Source organism: Pocillopora verrucosa, chromosome 10 (assembly GCF_036669915.1).
Source record: "Pocillopora verrucosa isolate sample1 chromosome 10, ASM3666991v2, whole genome shotgun sequence".
NCBI classification, from domain to species: Eukaryota; Metazoa; Cnidaria; class Anthozoa; order Scleractinia; family Pocilloporidae; genus Pocillopora; species Pocillopora verrucosa.
The window spans coordinates 8,495,404-8,514,773 of NC_089321.1; the positions used below are offsets into that span (position 1 = coordinate 8,495,404).

General features: G+C 36.9%; 2 protein-coding genes across 3 annotated transcripts; one reads left to right on the forward strand and one right to left on the reverse strand.

Moving 5' to 3' along the window:
* Positions 1 to 4,186: 4,186 nt before the first annotated feature.
* On the reverse strand, positions 4,187 to 8,618 carry LOC131791686 (thiamin pyrophosphokinase 1-like). Of its 2 annotated transcripts, XM_059109051.2 has the most exons (10): positions 8,397 to 8,618; positions 8,184 to 8,291; positions 7,872 to 7,932; positions 7,578 to 7,664; positions 7,086 to 7,155; positions 6,677 to 6,749; positions 6,440 to 6,529; positions 6,035 to 6,181; positions 5,123 to 5,234; positions 4,188 to 4,693 (listed from the first exon to the last, which is right to left on the reverse strand). In XM_059109051.2, exons 3-10 carry the CDS (start codon positions 7,927 to 7,929, stop codon positions 4,578 to 4,580), a joined length of 753 nt encoding a protein of 250 aa, XP_058965034.2. In that variant the 5' UTR covers positions 7,930 to 7,932; positions 8,184 to 8,291; positions 8,397 to 8,618; the 3' UTR covers positions 4,188 to 4,577. The 2 variants fall into 2 exon arrangements, with proteins under 2 accessions (XP_058965035.2, XP_058965034.2); XM_059109052.2 differs by lacking the exons at positions 8,184 to 8,291; positions 8,397 to 8,618 and adding an exon at positions 8,028 to 8,150 and having other exon boundaries at positions 4,187 to 4,693.
* Positions 8,619 to 10,613: 1,995 nt separating this feature from the next.
* LOC131791775 (rho-related protein racA) lies at positions 10,614 to 19,241 on the forward strand. The gene is made up of 5 exons (XM_059109158.2): positions 10,614 to 11,232; positions 13,702 to 13,952; positions 14,754 to 15,547; positions 16,382 to 16,633; positions 17,112 to 19,241. Exons 1-5 carry the CDS (start codon positions 10,832 to 10,834, stop codon positions 17,301 to 17,303), a joined length of 1,890 nt encoding a protein of 629 aa, XP_058965141.2. The 5' UTR covers positions 10,614 to 10,831; the 3' UTR covers positions 17,304 to 19,241.
* The last annotated feature ends 129 nt before the right edge of the window (positions 19,242 to 19,370 follow it).

The window sequence follows — 19,370 nt, forward strand, 5'->3', positions numbered from 1 at the left end:
CGGTTAATGTAAAAACCTCTGCCAGTAGGTGGAGTTTTTTGAGAATATTTTCGCCAAAATTTTAATATAGTCTACCAGCTGGCAATTAATAAAAGTTGAAGATCATAACAAAGTCATGTACGTTTGAAAAAAATTTCCCATTCTTAATTGGTATCACTGGCTGCATGGAGATGAAGGAAGATAACGTTGGAACCGTTCCTTCCACGCAGCTTGCTGTGATTGAAGTTAACACTCCGTTACGCCTTTCCCGCATATTTTATCACTGCCAACAATAACAAGAAATGAAGCTCAATTTTGTACAAAAGACCGACACAGCAGGACAAAAATAAACAAATGGGTGTGCGACTAAATTGACCGTCTTCTAATCGAATGCAATGAATATAACAGTTAGGAAACGAACAATAAAAATGACAAACATGTGATGTAATAATCGCTCCGTAAACAGCTAAAAGTCAATGGAAACTGTAAAGCTTTTCGCTTTAGTCTTGAAGTAATCAACGAGACGATTTTTTTCTAAGCTCTCTAGTAAATTTCTTTGTGTGGTTAGCAAGTCGATGTGGACGATTTCATAGACACTTACGAGAATTTTGTGGGCGTCACCCGCTGTCTTGCCTATGGAAAATAACAAGTCGTACCTTTGTTTGCCTGGTTCGACAGGTGCTTTTTATCTGTGAATGAGTGAAAGAGAGATGTAAATAAACTCAGAGAGCTTAAAGCATGAGTCATAAATCTCTCGCCTTATTGTCCAAACAATTTTCGTCAGGGGGTCAGAAAACATTTAACCTCTGCTAAAATCCAACATACTAGGTCGTTTGACATGTTGGTAAATCCAGTGCACTGTTTCAGAAGTTCATACGTTATTTAGAGGGGAAAACAGCTGTTTCGCAATCTGTTTGGAGAAAAAGAGCTAAAAAAAGCCAATTCATTAACTGATAATTGAATATTCTGGTACAGATATTTGAAAAGATTGTTGACAATAATTATCACACAGAGGAAGATCAGAACAGATTTTCTTCTTCGAATTTACGCTGTAGAACTAAGAAACATTCATAATGGGAGAATGTTATGTGAAGGTTGTTCAGAGAAAATGAAAACTGAGTGGCATTTTAAATGCCAGATAGAAGAAAACTTGTCAATCATTCTTTTCAGGTTTCTTGTCGTCAGTTTAAATGTATGGGAGAGCAGCTGAATATTAAGCGACGCCGTTGAGTTTCCATATTTCATGTAATTAAACTTGGTGACGGCAAGAGTCAGGAAAGAAACATATGATTTATTATACTCTGTCCAAAACAATTCTAATTCTGTTCATAATTAGAGACAAAATGTTGTTTCGAAGCAAGTATATTTATATTTAACCGAGTTACCTTCACTTGAGGATTGGACTATTGATGAATCGAGAGACCACGAGCAGAACCGCCTTTCTTCTGTTGTAATAAAAGTTTGTGTGCCCACAACACTGATTTTTTTTTGTAAACCGGCTAGTTTAATAAGAACACTCCTAATCTACAGAAAACCAACGCAAATCGTGTGGAGTCTGATGAACACCGTCTGTTGTTTATTTTGATAAAGGCCTTATCGGTAATTGGTCATAATTCGGAATATTGGATCGTATTTATCCTCTTATTAAACATTTGTATTTAACTGTGCAATTAATTAGTCGACTGCTAATATCTTTTGAGACTATCGGCGTTAATCTTCTCTCGCTTTTTCTTTTTTTGCACAAGTTGTCTTGATTCTCAGTGAAGCTGGGGTGTCTAATGTAATTATTACTCGATAAAAAGCTTCGATGACTCGTGTTGTTTGTGGCGAGGTAAGACCTGTCTTTCCAGCAGAGACAATCTACCGCACATGTTCTTTACTGTTACTGAGCTGTGAATCATGTTGTGTTATCAAATAGAAGTGCGGTTTAGAGTTATTAAACTTGAATTCATTTTAATTCCTTCTTAATTGAGAGCAAACAAAGGGTAATGGGTGCCTTTTGTTTCAAGTGCACATGTTAATATTAAGAAATCTGCCGCCTAATTAACTCACTCTCGCTGGCTTTTATAAACTCTTTGTTTCACTGTGTTGTTGCTGTGTAAAATTCGCGACCTTTCCATTTTAAATCTCATGCTTTGGGAACAACAATAGATTCCGTGTAAATAATTTATTCCATGCTTGAAGCAAAGAAGTTGGCACTTATAAAAACTATCATTAAGTTTCACAAAATGAAACGTTACCTTAATTCAAACTTTGTACAAACACTATGCATAATTGCTTTTAATGAAACTTCCCTTTATCTTCAATAACGTACAATTACTTCTTCGTGTTTTTCTTGGCAAGACTTATTTTGCTTTTATCGCTTGAATAACCTCGTGATCAAAGGAGAGGTTATGTAATATTTTTTACGCTGTCAAAAGAATCAGAATTCTAATTTTCTGGAATAAATATTTGACGAAGGGTGTGTCAAGAGGTTTATTACCCGAACCTAGACGCTGGAGAAAAAAAACAGAAAATTGTTTATTTCCTTTTCATCACGAGATATATCATAATTCCACTAAACATAAACTATTTTATCACGTAGAAAAAGTAGAACCGAAACACAAAGATTATGCTTTACTACGAGTATCCAAGCAAGTTTCGAGACTTCCAACAAACTTATCATGGTCTGAGAACTGCTCAATCTGAATGTTGATGTTTGATCTTACAAAAGTAAGCATCTGATCTTCTTTACTTTTTCCAAGTAGATTTACTTTTTGAATTTCCCTCACTGTCCAGGTTTTAGTTAAAATTCGTTTTCTAATGTTCACTGATTAAAACATGAAAGACAAAGGCAAAAAATGTCTGTCGCTCTTCGCATGTGACCCGAGGTGAGTTTCACAACTTTGGTAAATATCTCTGCGTAGAAATTTATTAATTGCCCTCAAAAAGGAACGAAATAAAAGTATCACTATTGCTTTTTTTTTATGTTATTTTATTTTAGTGATTCAGCCCTAAGGACGGTTCATTCTTTACGGCGCTTTGCGCTTTAAAACTTGTCACAATAAGAGCGACAATTTTCGTTACTACGAGAAACAGAACTTTTTAGTTTCAATAAATCCAAAAGGAAGAAAGACACTGATGAAAAACCTACAAAGAGAAAAATTGGTGACAATTTTGTCATGGGCCTGAGACAAAGAAAAAAGTACCTTTCCTTACAGGGGCTAAAATCGCAGTTCTGTATTTGCAGTTAGATGCTCTGCCGAGTGAGCCACCAAGAACTGTCTATACTACCTCTCAGGCGTACTGCATGCGGAAAGGATTAGCAATATCGAGTGCATCCTGTGTTAAGATAGAGCAAAAATACGATAAGCTTGCGACACAACTGATCAAAGTAGTATGGTGGACGCATTAAACACTGGCGTAAACCTTGTAATGGCCCGGCCTGACTCTCCAGAGAGCTCTCAGTAGCTTAATGGTGGAGCATCGAAGCGCGCGGAATTTGCGAGTCTGAGGTTCGATTTACTAATGGAGACTCAGATTTCGTCTTTGTCCCACGCTAGTTCATGATATCTTTCTTTGTTTCACTACGTACCAAGCTGAAAATTGTCTATCTTTCCTATTGTACACGGGATCTTTCGTGTTTACGTCCATTTCGGTTTGTCACACTACAGTTCTATTGGAAGGGAGACTACTGTTCTGAAGATATGCACACCAAGTTCGTAAGTCTTCGTTCAAATTTCAATCAATACAAATTTATAAACATAAATTTTCATGAACTAGAACGTGTTTGTATAGAACGAAAACATAAGTGTTTCATACTCTTACAGATTCTTGAACGGCAAATTATGTAGAAGGAAATCCTTCTGCGATATAGGGCAAGATTTCCACCACATTTTGATGGTATGTAGCGGGACTTTAAAAGCGATGTTCAACGAGTCAGCCAGCGCTAGATTTCTAGAGTGAGTCAGCCAGCGCTAGATTTCTAGAGTGAGTCAGCCAGAGCTAGATTTCTAGAGTGAGTCAGCCAGCGCTAGATTTCTAGAGTGAGTCAGCCAGCGCTAGATTTCTAGAGTGAGTCAGCCAGCGCTAGATTTCTAGAGTGAGTCAGCCAGCGCTAGATTTCTAGAGTGAGTCAGCCAGCGCTAGATTTCTAGAGTGAGTCAGCCGGTATAAAACAAATGCATGCCTACCTAAATACAAAAACATTTCTTTCTGAAAAAAAATTTATTTCAAACTCATATTATTGCAATAATATTGTTAGGTATATATAATGATATATAATTTATGAGACAACACAAACCTCAGTAAAATTTCGTCAATTAAGCAACTTACTCTGGGCACAGTACACGTGTTTATTACACCGAGAAAAACGTAAATTGTAAATTTTTTTTGATGCTGTAAAAGTATGCATACAAAAAAATATATTAATAAAAAATTATAATTTATATTACAAACATCGAGGGAAGGAACTCTCAGCTCAAGTGGTTTCAAAAATATACTTTCTCTCATCCTCAAACTGAGGAACTGACTCTTCATTGAGTCACAAGCTATCTTTGAGAACTTCATTTTTGTCCTATATCTTACATGTCTACAGTTTTTTCTTTGGTTGATTTATTTTATTTAACTCCCATGGTCCACAAAACAGTGGTGTCGGTTTCTATGGTAACAACTCCACTTCCGTCATATGTGTTTGATGTACTGACCAAGGTTCCAAACTCTAACTGACCATCACCTGTGATAAAAATTCAATAAAAAACTTGACTGTGAGAAAATCAAAGAAAGAAAACTTGAATAAACATAAGGGAAAAAGGGAAATACGACTAAACATCGGAAGGGCCAACATTCTAGTGTTACCACAGTAGTCGCCAACCGCAATACTGGAGCGTCGCGGGACTGCAGTTAAACTCCATCTAATAGTTCCCGAAGCATCCCTCGAGACTACAGTTATTCTCTGACTGCGGAGCAACAAAATTGTGCAACAATGATCCAACACCTGAAGTCGTTACAAATAAGTGGTGTTTATTTCAGCGAGGAAACGTCAATTTCCTGAGAGTTGTGCAACTTTAATAGTAAGGGTTACAGAGAATCTGTTTTTAGCCCTCTAACTTTATAAAATTTTTTAACGAATATACTAGCCATAAAAAAAGTGAAGTTGACTTACTTAAGTTCCATTTCAGGCCAGTAGTAGTAATGTGTGTACACTTGGCGCCTATCGGTATAAGCCCGCACCAGTCTCCTTCTAAACCAGTGTTCGCGTGGATGATATGATTTCCCTTACATGGAAAGAGAGATCATTAAACGCTGCCAATACTCATCACAAGTAACTTCAAGATTACGCGGAAGAAAGGCATGGGTTTGCAGGGGTGGATACAGGATTTTGCAGTTTTCTACTAAATGTCCGGAAGTATGCGGTCAGGTTTTAAATTCCTTGCGAACAGGCACTCATTATCAGCCCTACGGGACGCGTGTCCCTCCGCCCGCGGAAAGATTTGAGACGAGTTGGAGAGAGGTCTGCCGGGGGTCTGGCACTCAAGATATCAAGGTTAGTTTTCGAACTGGTCCTCATTATCAGTGGACTCACACTTTTCTGGAGGCTGAGAAACAATCGTGTCTAGGGACTCACACTTTTCCGCAGGCTAAGAAACAATCGTGTCGCATGCTACTGGGACAGCAACGAGATCATCGATAGAGTCATGTGCCCTCTCGTGAAGAGCTTTGTGGTTGTGTTTTAAAAATACTTATTGTTTCGGGCTCTTACTGAAGGCCAATGAAGACGGGTAAACAGGGAAGGTCGAAGAAACGCTCGTGTCGTAGCGCTAATAAAGGTGGGCATCATCGAAAGGTAAAGAAGGATTTATGTCTCTCCTAGGGCGTGCCCTAGCCACTCCTTTGATTTGAATCATTTGGAAGACAAGGTCCCAGAAAAGAAGTACAGCTACTCAATCACTACAGTAAGGGAGGTGGGGGAAAGGGGGAAAGGGGGAAAGGGGGAAAGGGGGAAGGGGGAAAGGGGGAAGGGGGGAGGGGGAGGGGAGCAGAAAATTAAGTTAAAATCCGAGGTACCCGTATTTACCGGCATGAGAAGACAAGCAACTGAGTCCTCGGACATCAAATAAAGGGGTTTGTTTGTCAGCTTTGTGATGTGAAACATGGTTTCTATGTTAGCCATGGTGTGGTCAAGACGTCCACCAAATGCATTCATAACAACAATCTGATCAAACTAAAAAAACACATTCCAATATATTAGACAGTGTGAAAAAATCCTCAGGGTGGGTTGGGCAGGGGCTGAAGCTGCTGAAAGGAGCCAGCAAGTAGAAAAAACCTCTCTTTAAGAATTCACCAAATGGTTGTTTACCTTGAAAGTTCTGAGAAATAACGTGGCCTTTTTTTTAGACTAGATGCTAAAACAGGAAAGGTTATTAGGTTCAGAAACCTGTTTTATGTCAAAAGTAAACAAATTACATAGTTTACATTGTACCTCACTGATGCTTTTGTTGCTTATTAAAATTCTAAGACACTTTGTTAAGTCTGTTTCATTCTGGTCTGGGGTAGGGATTATCTCCACGCCCTGCAAAAAATGTAAGAGTGGAGTGCTAATGAAAAGTGATCAGCAGATTTTACATTTAATTTTGTCTGCCCATGGCCATAAGCCAGGATAAAACTCACCTAGTTAATAAAGAGCACAAGAAAGGTTTACTGCAGATTCACATCCTACCTTTCCCTTGTAAAAGTTTAAAATGTCAGGATCAACTGAGTCAAAATCACCACTGATATAGTCTGGCAGATATCTAGTGTAAATCACATAACAGAGGGCAGCACAAATTTAGTATTAGCTTACTGTGACACCTTGAAAGCCTGGTGAACACCATAACCCTTAGGAATGTCATTCTGTTCCAAGGAAAAAGCCAATTGAGTGTGAGAACAAATAAACATAAACAGTAACTATTCATGATTTTGAGATTTTCTTGTGTGTGTTGAATGCCAATATGATTGTTTAGTACACAATCAACCTCTAGGAATTAAATCAAAGTGTTCATGATTTTCTAAGTTTTGGTTTCTAGGTCTCTGGTGAAGAATAACAGAGATGTCTCCTTAAGGCTCATACAAGTTACATATAAACTCACTTTTCTTGCTCCTCACCAACTACGTTAAAAACTTGGCTGCTGCCTCCATCAGTGTAACTCTTAACACTTGCTGCAGAATGACAATAAATATACTTTTGAGCCTACCTCATCATAAAAAAATAATTAATCAAAAAAGCTTTGAACTAAGTAGGAAAATTTTTTAAATATATAAGTTCTTTAACAAATACAGAAATAAAAAATAAAAACATTGGAGAGCATGCATCAAGTTATAAGGATGGAAAAGATTACCAAAGATGACAACTGAAAAACTTGATCAAAAAATTTTAGAGGTCTGATGAACAATTCGACAGCAAGCTATCATGGAATTGAACAATTTAAAATGGCCTTGGCTAAAAGTAAATTTCATTCATTAATGTTCTTATGTAATGTTATTGATCACAATATTTATCTCTGACTCTCTTAAAAATACTTCAATGTTCAAACTGAAATTGATAGAACTTTTGATCACCAGAAAGTTTACATGTCACTCACCAATATTGCACAATTTCTTGAACTTGTCAAACATACCACCTAATGGCATATTTATTACAATAAGGGCAACTTTCAATTCCTTATCGGCTGGAAAAAAATTGAAATATTGTTATCAATCAATCAATTGATTATTAAGTCCAACTCATAGTTAATCCTTCAATTACCAATTGAATCTTATCAATCATTCAGTCAGCAATCAATCAAACAATCAAAAGTACATAACAATTTGCAATTCCACACTTCCTTCCAAAAAAAGGCAGATTGTCCTCCTGGTACAAAGTTTGGGAACCGTACCTTTATTTCTTTGCATGCAAGATGACAAACAAGCCAAAGGAGTCCACTCAGTGGCCATGATCTGGAAGAGAAGAAAAACTCCGTAACCGATTTAAAATGTAATGCTGTAAAAATGCTGACGGAATCAAAAATATACCCTAAGCTCTCTTGAACTACCTTCTCTGAAAAGGAAAACGAAAGTCTTCAATGGACTACATCTGGTTGCAACAGAGGGTTTGAGAGAGTAAAGATTTTTTATCTCCAGTTGTTCTGTTGTCGAACGTGCGTGAAATCTGAAACGGTGTAGTGTTGTCACGCAACATGCAATCTTACCCAATAGTTGACGTCACGAGTGAAACAGTGAAATTCCTGATAGCGAAGCAATTCTGGCAGCAATGGAGCACGAAAAACCACCTATAAAGATTGTCTTCCTCGGAGATTCTGCGGTTGGAAAAACACCTTTGTTACTCCGGTTTATTTCCGTTCGAAAATTTAGTTCCAGTGTTCGACTTTGCTGATAGTGTGACAGTGGAAGGGAAGACTTACCAAGTGGACTTCCTTGTCATCGGCAGCTCCAGCGGCGAAGAATATAATCGCATTCGACCCCTTTTGTACCCAAACACTGATGTTTTTATGTTATACTTCGACGTTACAAATCGCTTTTCGTTTGATAGAATCAAACAGACATAGATTCCAGAAATTCACCACTTCATGCACTTTGTACTAAACGTGTTGGCCGGAAACAACATGGATCTCAGGAAGTAAATCGAACCCAGTCTCTTATCATTCAGTTCTGGACTAGTAGCTGGGTCCGCAAGGCATCAATATGTAGCCTGAAGTATCTTTTAACACAACTTCAGAAGTAAGTGGACAACAGCTCTTAAAGAAACTAGGATTTACCAGGTTTCTATTTTCAGCAAAACCTGACTTTACTTCCTAGAAAGCAATAGATATAAAATTTAATTGTTTATTTTAATAAGAAATTGTGATCAGATGTACAAATACTTGCTCCACAATGATTAGAAAAAAAACCGTTTGGTGCGTATCCCAGTATTGACGGGAAATTGACAGAACAAGGACACAAACTGAGCACAGTGTCTTGTGAAGAAGCCTGGAAACTAGCTAAACTGCATCATATATACGTCATATGTTGAGAACAGTTCATTAACAAGAGACCAAGTTTATGAAGTCGTTCACACTGCCATCAGAAAGGTTGCTTACCTGAGGAAGCTAAAATCTAGGTGTTGTTGTCATCGAGGACTTTTCAAGAGGAATAAATGCAAACAGGACAAATGATAACCCCAAAGAACAAGCTGGTACGATTAAAAAAAAAAAACATTCCAAGCCTTTTACCTGCGGAGTGGACCCTTTTTGGAGCTACCTTTCCCCCTCCTCTTTGCAAAGGTATGTGGAAAATTTTCCCAGCAGTATGCTATTGAAGAATTTTCACGCTTTATGTTTTTTTAAAGATACCTGAAAAAAGCCTAATTTACAAGTTTCTGGCAACAACTGGAGCCCATCAAAAGCATTTATCTGAATATAAAACGGAACAAAAAACTCAGACATCTAAATCCTATTTGTACGCAGGTTCTTCTGTTAACCTCCCCTCCCTTCTGGCTGTCCTGAATTTGTCGCACTTGCCTCCCCTCTGCATGAAAAAATAAGAAAAGTCTTCATATCCGTTTCCATGGCCCCCAGCTGTTCCGGGTTTTCCCATCTTGTCGCTCTGATTAACATTAAAGAACTGAAACGTTCAGCCGTAATAGAAAAGTGGTTGCTTTTAAAACTTACTTTTCGAACTTACTTGTTCGTCTTTTCTCGGGAGACACATGATCCGAATACAGTTCTAAAACGAACCCCCCCCCCCTTACCTCCCGTTCCCGTTCGTTTCCTCCCTCCTATGGGTGAACCTCGTGTTCCGCCCCAACCATTCCCACCAATGATTTTTTTACTGCTTACGGTTGCGACATATTAGTTACACCACGTCTCATAAATGCATCTCTTGAGGCATGTTGGAATTAAAGTGATGATTTCTTTTACTTATTACGGTTGCGACATATAAGTTACATCAAGTCTCATAAATGCGTCTCTTCAGAGTGATGTTGGAATTAAAGAGATGTTTTTAAAAAAGGTTTTACTCAAGTATTGCGAAATCACTTGCACCTGTATTGAGTATAGCAGCTGGCAGTGGTCTCAGGCTCTCCCCAAGGAACATGGATGAATTAAACAAATTCAAAGGGTCGGTTGATAAGTTTAACGACAACGATGGCAAAAAAGAGCAGTTCTAGAATGTTTATAATCCTTTGAAGTTATTTTTTTCGTTGTCTCTTATGTGCGTGAAGAGAAGTATATCTCCAGACAATACGAAAACATCAATGGGCTCTTTTACATTTGCGGAAAAAGTGGAACTGAATTGAATTTCCGCTTTAAAAGCCATTTCCATGAAATTTGTGAAATTGTTTTCGATAATTTTTCCCAATAATACAAAACAATGGTCCATTATTTTTTTTTGCTCTTACTTAATGGAAAAAAGCACTCGGAGTACGCGAATGTGGGTTGGAAACGAAATTATTTACGGTTTTACCGCCACTTTTGCTACATGACTTGACATGATATAGTTCAAATAACATTTTGAACCTGATAGCTTCAGGGATTAGGAGAGGCAACGGACTAAATATCCGTGGGCTTTTGTTTTCATTTCGTCCTATTATTTCGTGATCTTTTGTTTATGCGTGTTGAGAAGTGATTATCGAAGAACAGAAGGTTTACTATAGGAAATAGAACAACGTCGTTGATTGGCTGAATTCTTACTGGTCGAGGAAGCCTGAATCTGAAATGGGTAGCTCTCTTCAAAAGAACATTTCTAAAGATTTCTTCACCTGTATTTTGCATTATACGGCTTCGTGGTGGAAACGTCCTTCGCGGTACTTTTCCTCTAACAGTAGCCTGTTTGTTCTTAAATTGTAACGAGAGGGTAAAGTATGCGTCGGTTGAAAGTTAAAGTAGTAGGGGACGGCGGAGTTGGAAAGACCTCCTTTCTCATTCGTTGGTACAAAGAGAACTTTCCTTCGGAAGATGATATACCGTTATTTCCAGGACGGGAACGGGTTTTACCTTCTGTGCAAGATCCTTTCTTCACGAACATGACTGTGGACCGAGTAAGCTATGTGCTAACTTTCTGGGACACAATTTGTGGAGCTGATTACCTAAAATTTCGACCCATGGAATACGAGGAGACTGATGTATTTCTCGTGTTTTTCGACATCTCGAATCCTAGCTCTTTCCAAAACGTCTCTACCGTCTGGGTGCCTGAATTGAAGCATTACATGCCCTCCACTCCAATCCTCGTCGTTGGAAACAAAACAGATTTGCGCAAAACATGGTAAGAATTTGTAATTTTTGAATAATGCTTTTGCATTATGGTACATTTAACAACCATGCAACCACACTCTAAAGCCTGTTACAAAGAAGCCCAACTTCTCTGCTCAACAGATGTCAGGTTTAAATCATTACGCTTCTAGTCTCGAAATTATTTTTACGGTTTTTCATGTATGAGAATCTGATTTTCTTACAGACTAGACTTTATACTTTCATTTTCTTTGTTTCAAGTTAATTTAGTGGGCAAAAGCGTGTTTTTACTCACGCTACGTCATTAGTGTTGGCCCGAAGCTGAGATTAAATTATTCCGCTTTGTTTCATAAAACTCCCTTCCGTTGAAACGTTGGAAACCGTTTATTTTTTCACTAAGGTTCATTTTTAAAGATAAAAAACACGAGCTCATAAGTTTATAAGTTCAATTTACTTCAGGCTCATTTTAATAAAGAAATATTTCGGCTGTCTATAGCGTAGTATATATATGCTTCAATAAATCTCCCGCGCCGTTTATTGACACAGAAACCATTAATTGTAACTACGAAATATATGAAGCATAACGACTTGTTCGATCTTCAGGTATATCTCTGATTATAGCTCCGTTAAGCTGATAGATTAAGCGGGGAAATTTGCGATATAATCATTTTAGACCGTGTTATTGAGGGGCAAACACGAAGTTTAAGGCGACATTTCATTTGTCTTCATTTTCATTTTAGGGAATTTCCTATGCTATATTGTTCCTGTCTAGCTGTATGTTGACGTAGGATTTACGTAGGTTCAAGACAAGCGGAAATTTTTTCATTGTTTTAGACAAGTTGTTTGGAAGGGCTATAAAGTTCCCATTCACCAGCTGTCCACAACTGTTGTTGTTTGCAATTAATTGTTCGATCTCCATATTTTATGAACTAGTGAAAAATATACGAAAGCAGAATTGTGAAAACATGGCAGCTGAAAGTGTTGGATTCCTTTAGTGTGCAACACATGTAAGCTTTTTATCATGCAATGCAAATCTGTAGGTATCTTCACTTGAAGCTTTCCTAGCGAACCTCGCTGGCCTTAGTTAGGACCTCAATTAGGAGGAATTGGAATTTCTTTTTTTTTTTTTTACTTACATTGCTAACCAAAAAAAAAGAAATTTTTGTAACCACTAGATGTTCTACACTCTCAAAACAAGGACATGAAAATAGTTCTCACCACCTTTTGGCCAATTTTCGATACAATTAAAGATCTTGTAATGGACACCATCAGGTTTATGTATTTACTCAGTTGAAGGATGACCCTACCGCACAAGAGCTGCATCACATACCTGCAGGATATTGTGTTTATTTATTCCATTGTTTTATGGTTTCAATGTTTTGGTACTGTTGTTTTGTTTTCAAATTGAGATCAGTGTATAAAGGCTTCTGAGCAGTGTGTACTTAAATTTTATGACATGGCCGAAAAACTTTGGGTTATGTAACAGCTCTTTGAAATAAACAGCACATTTCTAACACACAGTAATAAACAAAGGACAGACACACTTTGGCAAATTGGATATTTATTTAAATTTTTTAATTTGAGATTGCAGTAGAAGATGAGATAAGTACTTAGGTAAATTTTGATTGTCACTAACTTTCTGTTTACATGTGAGTTTTTGCTAATGTGAAAGTTTGTTATGACTATACGTGAAGCTAAAAAAAAAAACTGTCATCACCCTAATAGAATAAAAAGAGGTTCCTATCACCTGGTTGGCTTCTTCTTAGATTGGGGCTTTCATAGCCAATGTAACCTCAGGAAAGACTATAAAAAGTTTAATTGCATAACATGAAAATTTTTTGTTGGTGATCAATTTGAATTTGCAATCTTCTTAAACAAAAATCTAGTTCACATTTAAAAATATTGAAAATGTAAATTTATTCTTTTAGCAGCAACACTAGTTATCCTATGTTTTGTTGATTGAGTAACATACTATTGACATTTAGCATTCTATTTCTAAAAGAGGTCTATATGTTTCTTATCTCTTCTAGTTAGTTAAATCTGGCTCAAAATTTCAAGTGGCTTTTTTTCCCAGTACAATTCAAGTTGCTTTGAAAACTCATTCTGTTATCCACAGTAGGTTATTTGTGTTTGTGACAGTCCTTTAACAGGATTCCTTAGTCAGCTGCTGATGTTTTTGTTAAATTTGAATAGCCTGGATATCATTTTCACAAATATCAGCTGGTCATAGGCTGGAATGCTGATTATTAAATAATACAGTTTTTATTACCCTTTTTTGTGAATTATTTAAGGCAGAGCAGTTTTCTCCCTTGTTCTATACATAACAGGTATAATAACTTTTCAAAATGGTGGGGCAATCCTTTCACCTGTTAAATTTTCAGAGATCCTAAGCAATTTTAGACAGTAATTAAAGGTACTACAGGAAGTAAAGGTTGTAAAGGAGAACACTTGTCTGATAGAGTTGGTGTATACTCTATTCACACTTTGTTTCTTCTGTCCTCAGCAATTCTCCTGATGGCATGATTACAATTACAAAGGGGCATGAACTTGCAGAGAGATTGGGTACCTGTTACTGTGAAAGCAGTGCAGACACAGGAGATGGTGTGCACAATGTGATCCATACAGCAGTGGGTTTGGCCATTCAGAACCAAAATCCCCCAAAGATCAAGTTGAATTTTAAAGTTTTCCAGTGGCGGGGAAAGACACCAAAAGTCTTACGACATGGGCCAGAACCACCTGTGTTATCTCCACCAGGTCTGTAGAAAAACGGCAGCATTACTCGTTTTTATTAATTTTATAACCCCTTCCACTCTTAAAAAAAGGCCAAAAAGTAATGTCTCCTTACAGTATTGATACATTGTAAGGAGAATGAGATGATGAACAGAAAGAGAATATCAGGCAGGAGAGATTATTGGATTTACAATTTAACTTCAAATTCTCAGACCTAAAATTGCAAGATATGCAGGACTGAGAATTAACATTTGGACAATACGAGTGAAATGGTTTACTCAATGTTGAGATTAAGATTCTCGTCATTTGAACAAAGGACATGTAGCTTTTTCTTTTGTTTATTATTTTGCAATTTATCAAGTGCTGCATCCATGACTCTTGTTTCCTTATCCACCACTTTAGAAGTGTGTCATAATGTCCCTCTACTTTAATGTTGAAGATTGTATTAATAGCTTCCACGCATAGTTTTATTGACTGCATCCAACATCCTTAACCCCATTCAATGCCAAATCATCTTTTTATTTACTTGTTTACCTGTTTGAGCGACATAAGTTGCAACTTCTCTGTACTGGTTTGCAAGGGATGTTAAAGGACTCAGGCACACACATCTCAAAAAGAGAAGGGAATCTAGCTCCTGCTGTTGTGGTCTAGCCTTGTTATTTTTTATACATGACCCCATTTAAACCAGCTTTAAAGCTGAACTGGGCAAGCATGTCTAATTAATGCAATTAAATAAATAGATTGTGAGGCACTTTTTGTGCTCTGTTGTCTGTTTGATTAATTAGGCTTTTGAAATAATCAACTTTTCTTTTCATCACAAACTAGATCCAATGCCACAAGTGAAAGTTCTTCCTTCCACATTCACTGATGATATGAAGAAGATGTACAGAGATGAATCAGGGAATTCAGATATCAAACTCCTGTTCAATTCAAACAATCACCCACTTGGTGCACATAAAATTATCCTCAGTGTAGGTTCTACAGTCTTCCGCGATTTCTTTTTGAACAATGGTGAAGAAGTTGAACTGAGTAGATTGCTTAGTAATACTGATTCCTGTTCATGTCTTACTGCCAAGGAAAGCAGGCCAAACACCGGAAAAAAGAGCAGTGCAAAAGACTTGCTTCACTTGTCTACAAACCTTCCCAATTCAGTTTCAAATCACCAAAGCTTGTCTCCTTCACCAAACTTGGAGAGAAAGTCTAAAACAGGAAGACCAAAGAATTGCTTACATTTCAATAACAGTGTTTCAGGCAGAGCTTTTCAGCATGTTCTAGAGTTTCTCTATACGGGTTCACCAAACATTTCTTCTGATACTGATGAGGCACTGTTAACCAAAGTCATGAGTCTATCTCACAGGTTGCATATTCCTTGGCTGGGGCAAATCTGTGAGAATATAACAAATGGGGAGAGCTACCTTATTCCAAGCATGGTCACTATTCTTCATGAGGAAAGAAGCAAAATTGTAAAAGAGAACTTTGTCAACAAGCCACACTTTTCTGATGTCATTTTTCATGTGAAGAATACCATATTTTATGCTCACAGAGCTGTGTTGATGGCAAGGTCTGAGGTCATGGCAGCCATGTTTGGTGGTGGGTTCAGTGAACGTGATAGCCTTGAGGTATGCCTGATTTGAAATGTTTTGCCCATATTTTCATTTTAATCTTATATAATGATCTTCTTTAAAGTTAACACTTTAAATCCCAAGATCTGATTGATAATTCTCCCCTCTAGCTGCTTCAAATTTCCATGTAAACTTGTTACAAGAATTTTGTGTAAGATCAAGATAGCAACTTCTAACTAATAACTTTGATTATTCTCATTACCTGTTTGCTGAATTAGACAGGATATTACAGGAAGTAGCTGCATGTTAGTCCTTTGTGGGAGTTTAAGGGTTAAGACTTGGGGGCTTTTGATACGGGCTTTTCTCTGTGGTTCAGAGGAAGTTCGATTCCTCATGGGGACTCAGAATTTTTTCTTTGTCCCATGTTCGTGATATGACAAAAAAGAAACAGCTTTCTTTAATGTTATGGTTGCTTGAAGCCTAATCTAGCAATTTGTGGGGAAAAAAAAAGACAGTAGCCAAGTAGATTTTGTGAACTTATTTCTGCAGACCATACTTCCTTAGATGAGGGCCTTCTCCCAAATAAGTGCCTACAAACTAGGGCCACTGTTGAATAATCTCCTCCCCCCTCTTCCCTAACTTTCTTAGATAGTAGGGATATAAGGAAAAACTGTTTCTATTTTCCACTCTATAACTTTTTAAGTTTTAACTACTGTGAAATAAGTACAGGAGAATAATAGGTGCCCCCATGTTGAAGCACCCTCCTTGCAATAAGCACCCCTCATTGATGCCAAAATTTTTTATAGGCACCTGGGTTGTTCATTCAAATAAATACTACTAGTATATCAATTTTTACACCAAGTTATTCATTTGTGGTTTTTGCGACAACAGGTGACCATCAAGGTAACAACAGGGAAGAGTTTCATGGCGCTACTGGTGCACTTGTACACTGATACATTACCTACTGACATGTCTGTCGGTGACTTCAGGGAACTTCTGGTGCTTGCTGACAGGTTTTGCCTGTCACAGCTTATTTCAGTCTGTGAAAATGCTATTATAGATAGAATTGGGGTGGAGATTAAGAAGAAACGAATGACATCTGCGAAGTGTAACGACATCATTAACTTGCTTCTCACTGGACAGGTAGGCTTTCCTTTTGAATTACATTTTTTTGTCTGTAATAGTGTCAGTGACCTTTGATCTAACTTTGAAAAGTGATTATTAATGAATTGAAGGATGATTTTTTAATGACTGATTGAATAAGTTGCTGCTCACATCAACCACTACTCCAAGTTGTGACTGTTTTGGTCATCCAGGTAATTAGAAGAAATCTTAGTCATCAAAGGGGTTGATTTGGCAACTCATGTCAGACTTCATGTAGTAATGAGTTTTAAAGTTTTTACAACTTCATTTTCATCGTCTGGAGTTGAAGTGAACATTGTGAACATTGTCATTGAGTTTTGTTCACATTCCCTCTTTTTCTTCTATTAACAATTTGCCTCTTTCTCCATGGTTACCCAGACTTTTCATCCAAAGCCCAGCAGGTCTACTGCTGAGCCCTGGCATCACCCATATATTTGTAAGTGGCTATGATTAATCCACATTTCCTTTGCTTTGTTAGGCTCATAATGCTCCTCAGTTGGCAAGGTGGTGCTTGTATGTGATCACAACAAACTACCCCGACTTTGAAGCCTGTGATGATTTTGATCTCATTAAGGGTGACAATCGAAGGCACATCCTGGAACATCGCTGGCCACCACTCTCCTATCTGAAAGAATTGGAAGAGTTCAAGAGGAAGACTGGGAGAACATAAAATATTGAATAGAACATACGAATAACTAATTGATACTGAGATAAGTGATGTCAACCATTTAACTCCCAAGATCCATTGAGAAATTCTTCCCTCCAACTTTATTACATTTCTTTTTAATTTAGATATGAGAATTTGGTGTCATATCAAGATAAACCTTGTGGCTGATATGCTTTACTATTCTCATAAGCTGTTCACAAAATAATGATTTGAAGTCATTAGAAGTTACATGTTTATAACATACTGAATTCTGAACTTAATAGGCTCCTATGAATGTAATTCAGATATTAATTTTTTAACAGATTCAAACATAACAGTCAACTAGGATACAATGTAGTCATGTTATCTCAGTCAGTTCTAGGAAATCCAACCTTGAGGTAGCTTTCCAAGTATGAGATTGTACTAGTATTGGTATACAAGTGCAACATTGCCATGGATGTTTCGAAACCTTAATTTCTGAAAAAGTCGTCGTGCAACCAAAGATTTGTGCTAAAGGACTATTTTGCTAGGAGTTGGGCCAACTGTTCATATAGTTGACATGTTGATCATTAGATGAGTCTCTAGCAGAGGACAGTTTAAAGAATTATTATTGAGTGATAGTTTTGTTAGGTTCTCAGCAGAGAAGTTCACTCAAATTAATTATTTGTTTCATGTATAGTGAGTAGCCATTCCAATGAAATCAGTTTTTACAGTAGGAGTACCATTCATTCACGATCAACTGAGGTTTCCTTTTGCATTTGTGACTGCAGTGTCTCATGTATGTTGCTGTATTTCTGACAGAAACAAAGGTAATGAAAATGTCTATTTAATATTTAAACTTGGTTGCTCACAAAAGAGAAAGAATTTTAATGCAGTTTTGTGGCAGAGAGAGGGCTCAAATATGTAAAGTGTACTTCCAATTATTGTAAATAAGAATTCTATTTGAATAGGCATTTTTGTGAGTTTACTTAAAATATATTGAATTTTATGTTCAGTTTGTAGATGTGAAGCAATAAGAGATGTAGGTAGAATCCTACACAAGAATGACAATGTAGCAGCTTGCGTCAAGCCATATCATAGGTTTTGTTTTCTAAATCTTTTTATCATAGGTTTTTTTTTCCTTCAACATCTTTATACAATAACTGTTGATAGGGTTTATTTCATTTATCAGTGCAAAAAAAGGCTGATCTTGTTACAGAGTTTGGTCATGACTAATTTAAATTGATTGTCAATTGAGTGGAAATGCAACCAGGCTTTTTGATTGATTGAAGAAAGACTAGTTGTACAGTCAAACCTCATAATCACTCTTTTTCAATGCAAGACTAGTCAGAATGACTTTTCTTATTCAACTGGGCTCTAAAAGCCTTGTCCCATTTTGCAGATGGGAATTTTCTCAATTGTTTACAGAACTTCAAAGGCTTACATAAACAACATTTTCCTTGTTACAAGGTCAATGTGCATGCACAATTTACCAAGTGTATACCAATTTACAGTAAGAAATGTTGTCACTTAGAAGAGACTTTACAAATAGCTATGATTAACAGTTTTCAATTCCACTGAATAGAATGTAAAATTCTATTCTCTTAGATTCTTACAAGAGAGGATAAATCCCTCCTTGATTCTTACAAGTAAATAAACTGTAAATCTAGGCTCTGTTAAACAGTGCGTCTTGATAGTTTAAACAAGAAAACTAATTGAGTTCAACTGAACATATGATACTAAATGTAAATTAAAGTTAAATTTGAGTTGCTTGCCCTGACCAAACTGTATGACTGTTAGAGTGGACTTATGATTAAAAAGTATATTAATGAAAGTATTATTTAATTTGATTATACCCTGACAACAAAGGTTGCCAATATTTAAAAACATTTACTATAAGATAGTTTGAATACATTCATGAGACTTTCATATAAAATTCTGTATATTAAAAATAAGAAGAATAAAGCTGAACTGAAAAAGTGATACATAGCTTGGAGCTGAATCTGTTAGTGTGCTGTGGAGGCATCTGAGTGACTGGTTTTTGGGGAATTTGCACAAGATCTGAAGAGCCCAAAACGAGCAGGGCAAAGAGGAAGCAAGCTTGCTGCATGA

Bases quoted from the DNA above. Each gene is read 5' to 3' on its own strand.
- LOC131791686 (XM_059109052.2), bottom strand. From the start codon at position 7,929: ATGGCCACTGAGTGGACTCCTTTGGCTTGTTTGTCATCTTGCATGCAA. The intron at 5,235-6,034 runs GTAAATACGGGT...TTTCCATGTAAG, and splicing joins TTGCTTGTCTTCTCATGCCG to GGAAATCATATCATCCACGC. The intron at 4,694-5,122 runs GTAAGTCAACTT...TTTTTATCACAG, and splicing joins TGGCCTGAAATGGAACTTAA to GTGATGGTCAGTTAGAGTTT.
- LOC131791775 (XM_059109158.2), top strand. From the start codon at position 10,832: ATGCGTCGGTTGAAAGTTAAAGTAGTAGGGGACGGCGGAGTTGGAAAG. The intron at 13,953-14,753 runs GTCTGTAGAAAA...ATCACAAACTAG, and splicing joins ACCTGTGTTATCTCCACCAG to ATCCAATGCCACAAGTGAAA. The intron at 16,634-17,111 runs GTAGGCTTTCCT...TTGCTTTGTTAG, and splicing joins ACTTGCTTCTCACTGGACAG to GCTCATAATGCTCCTCAGTT.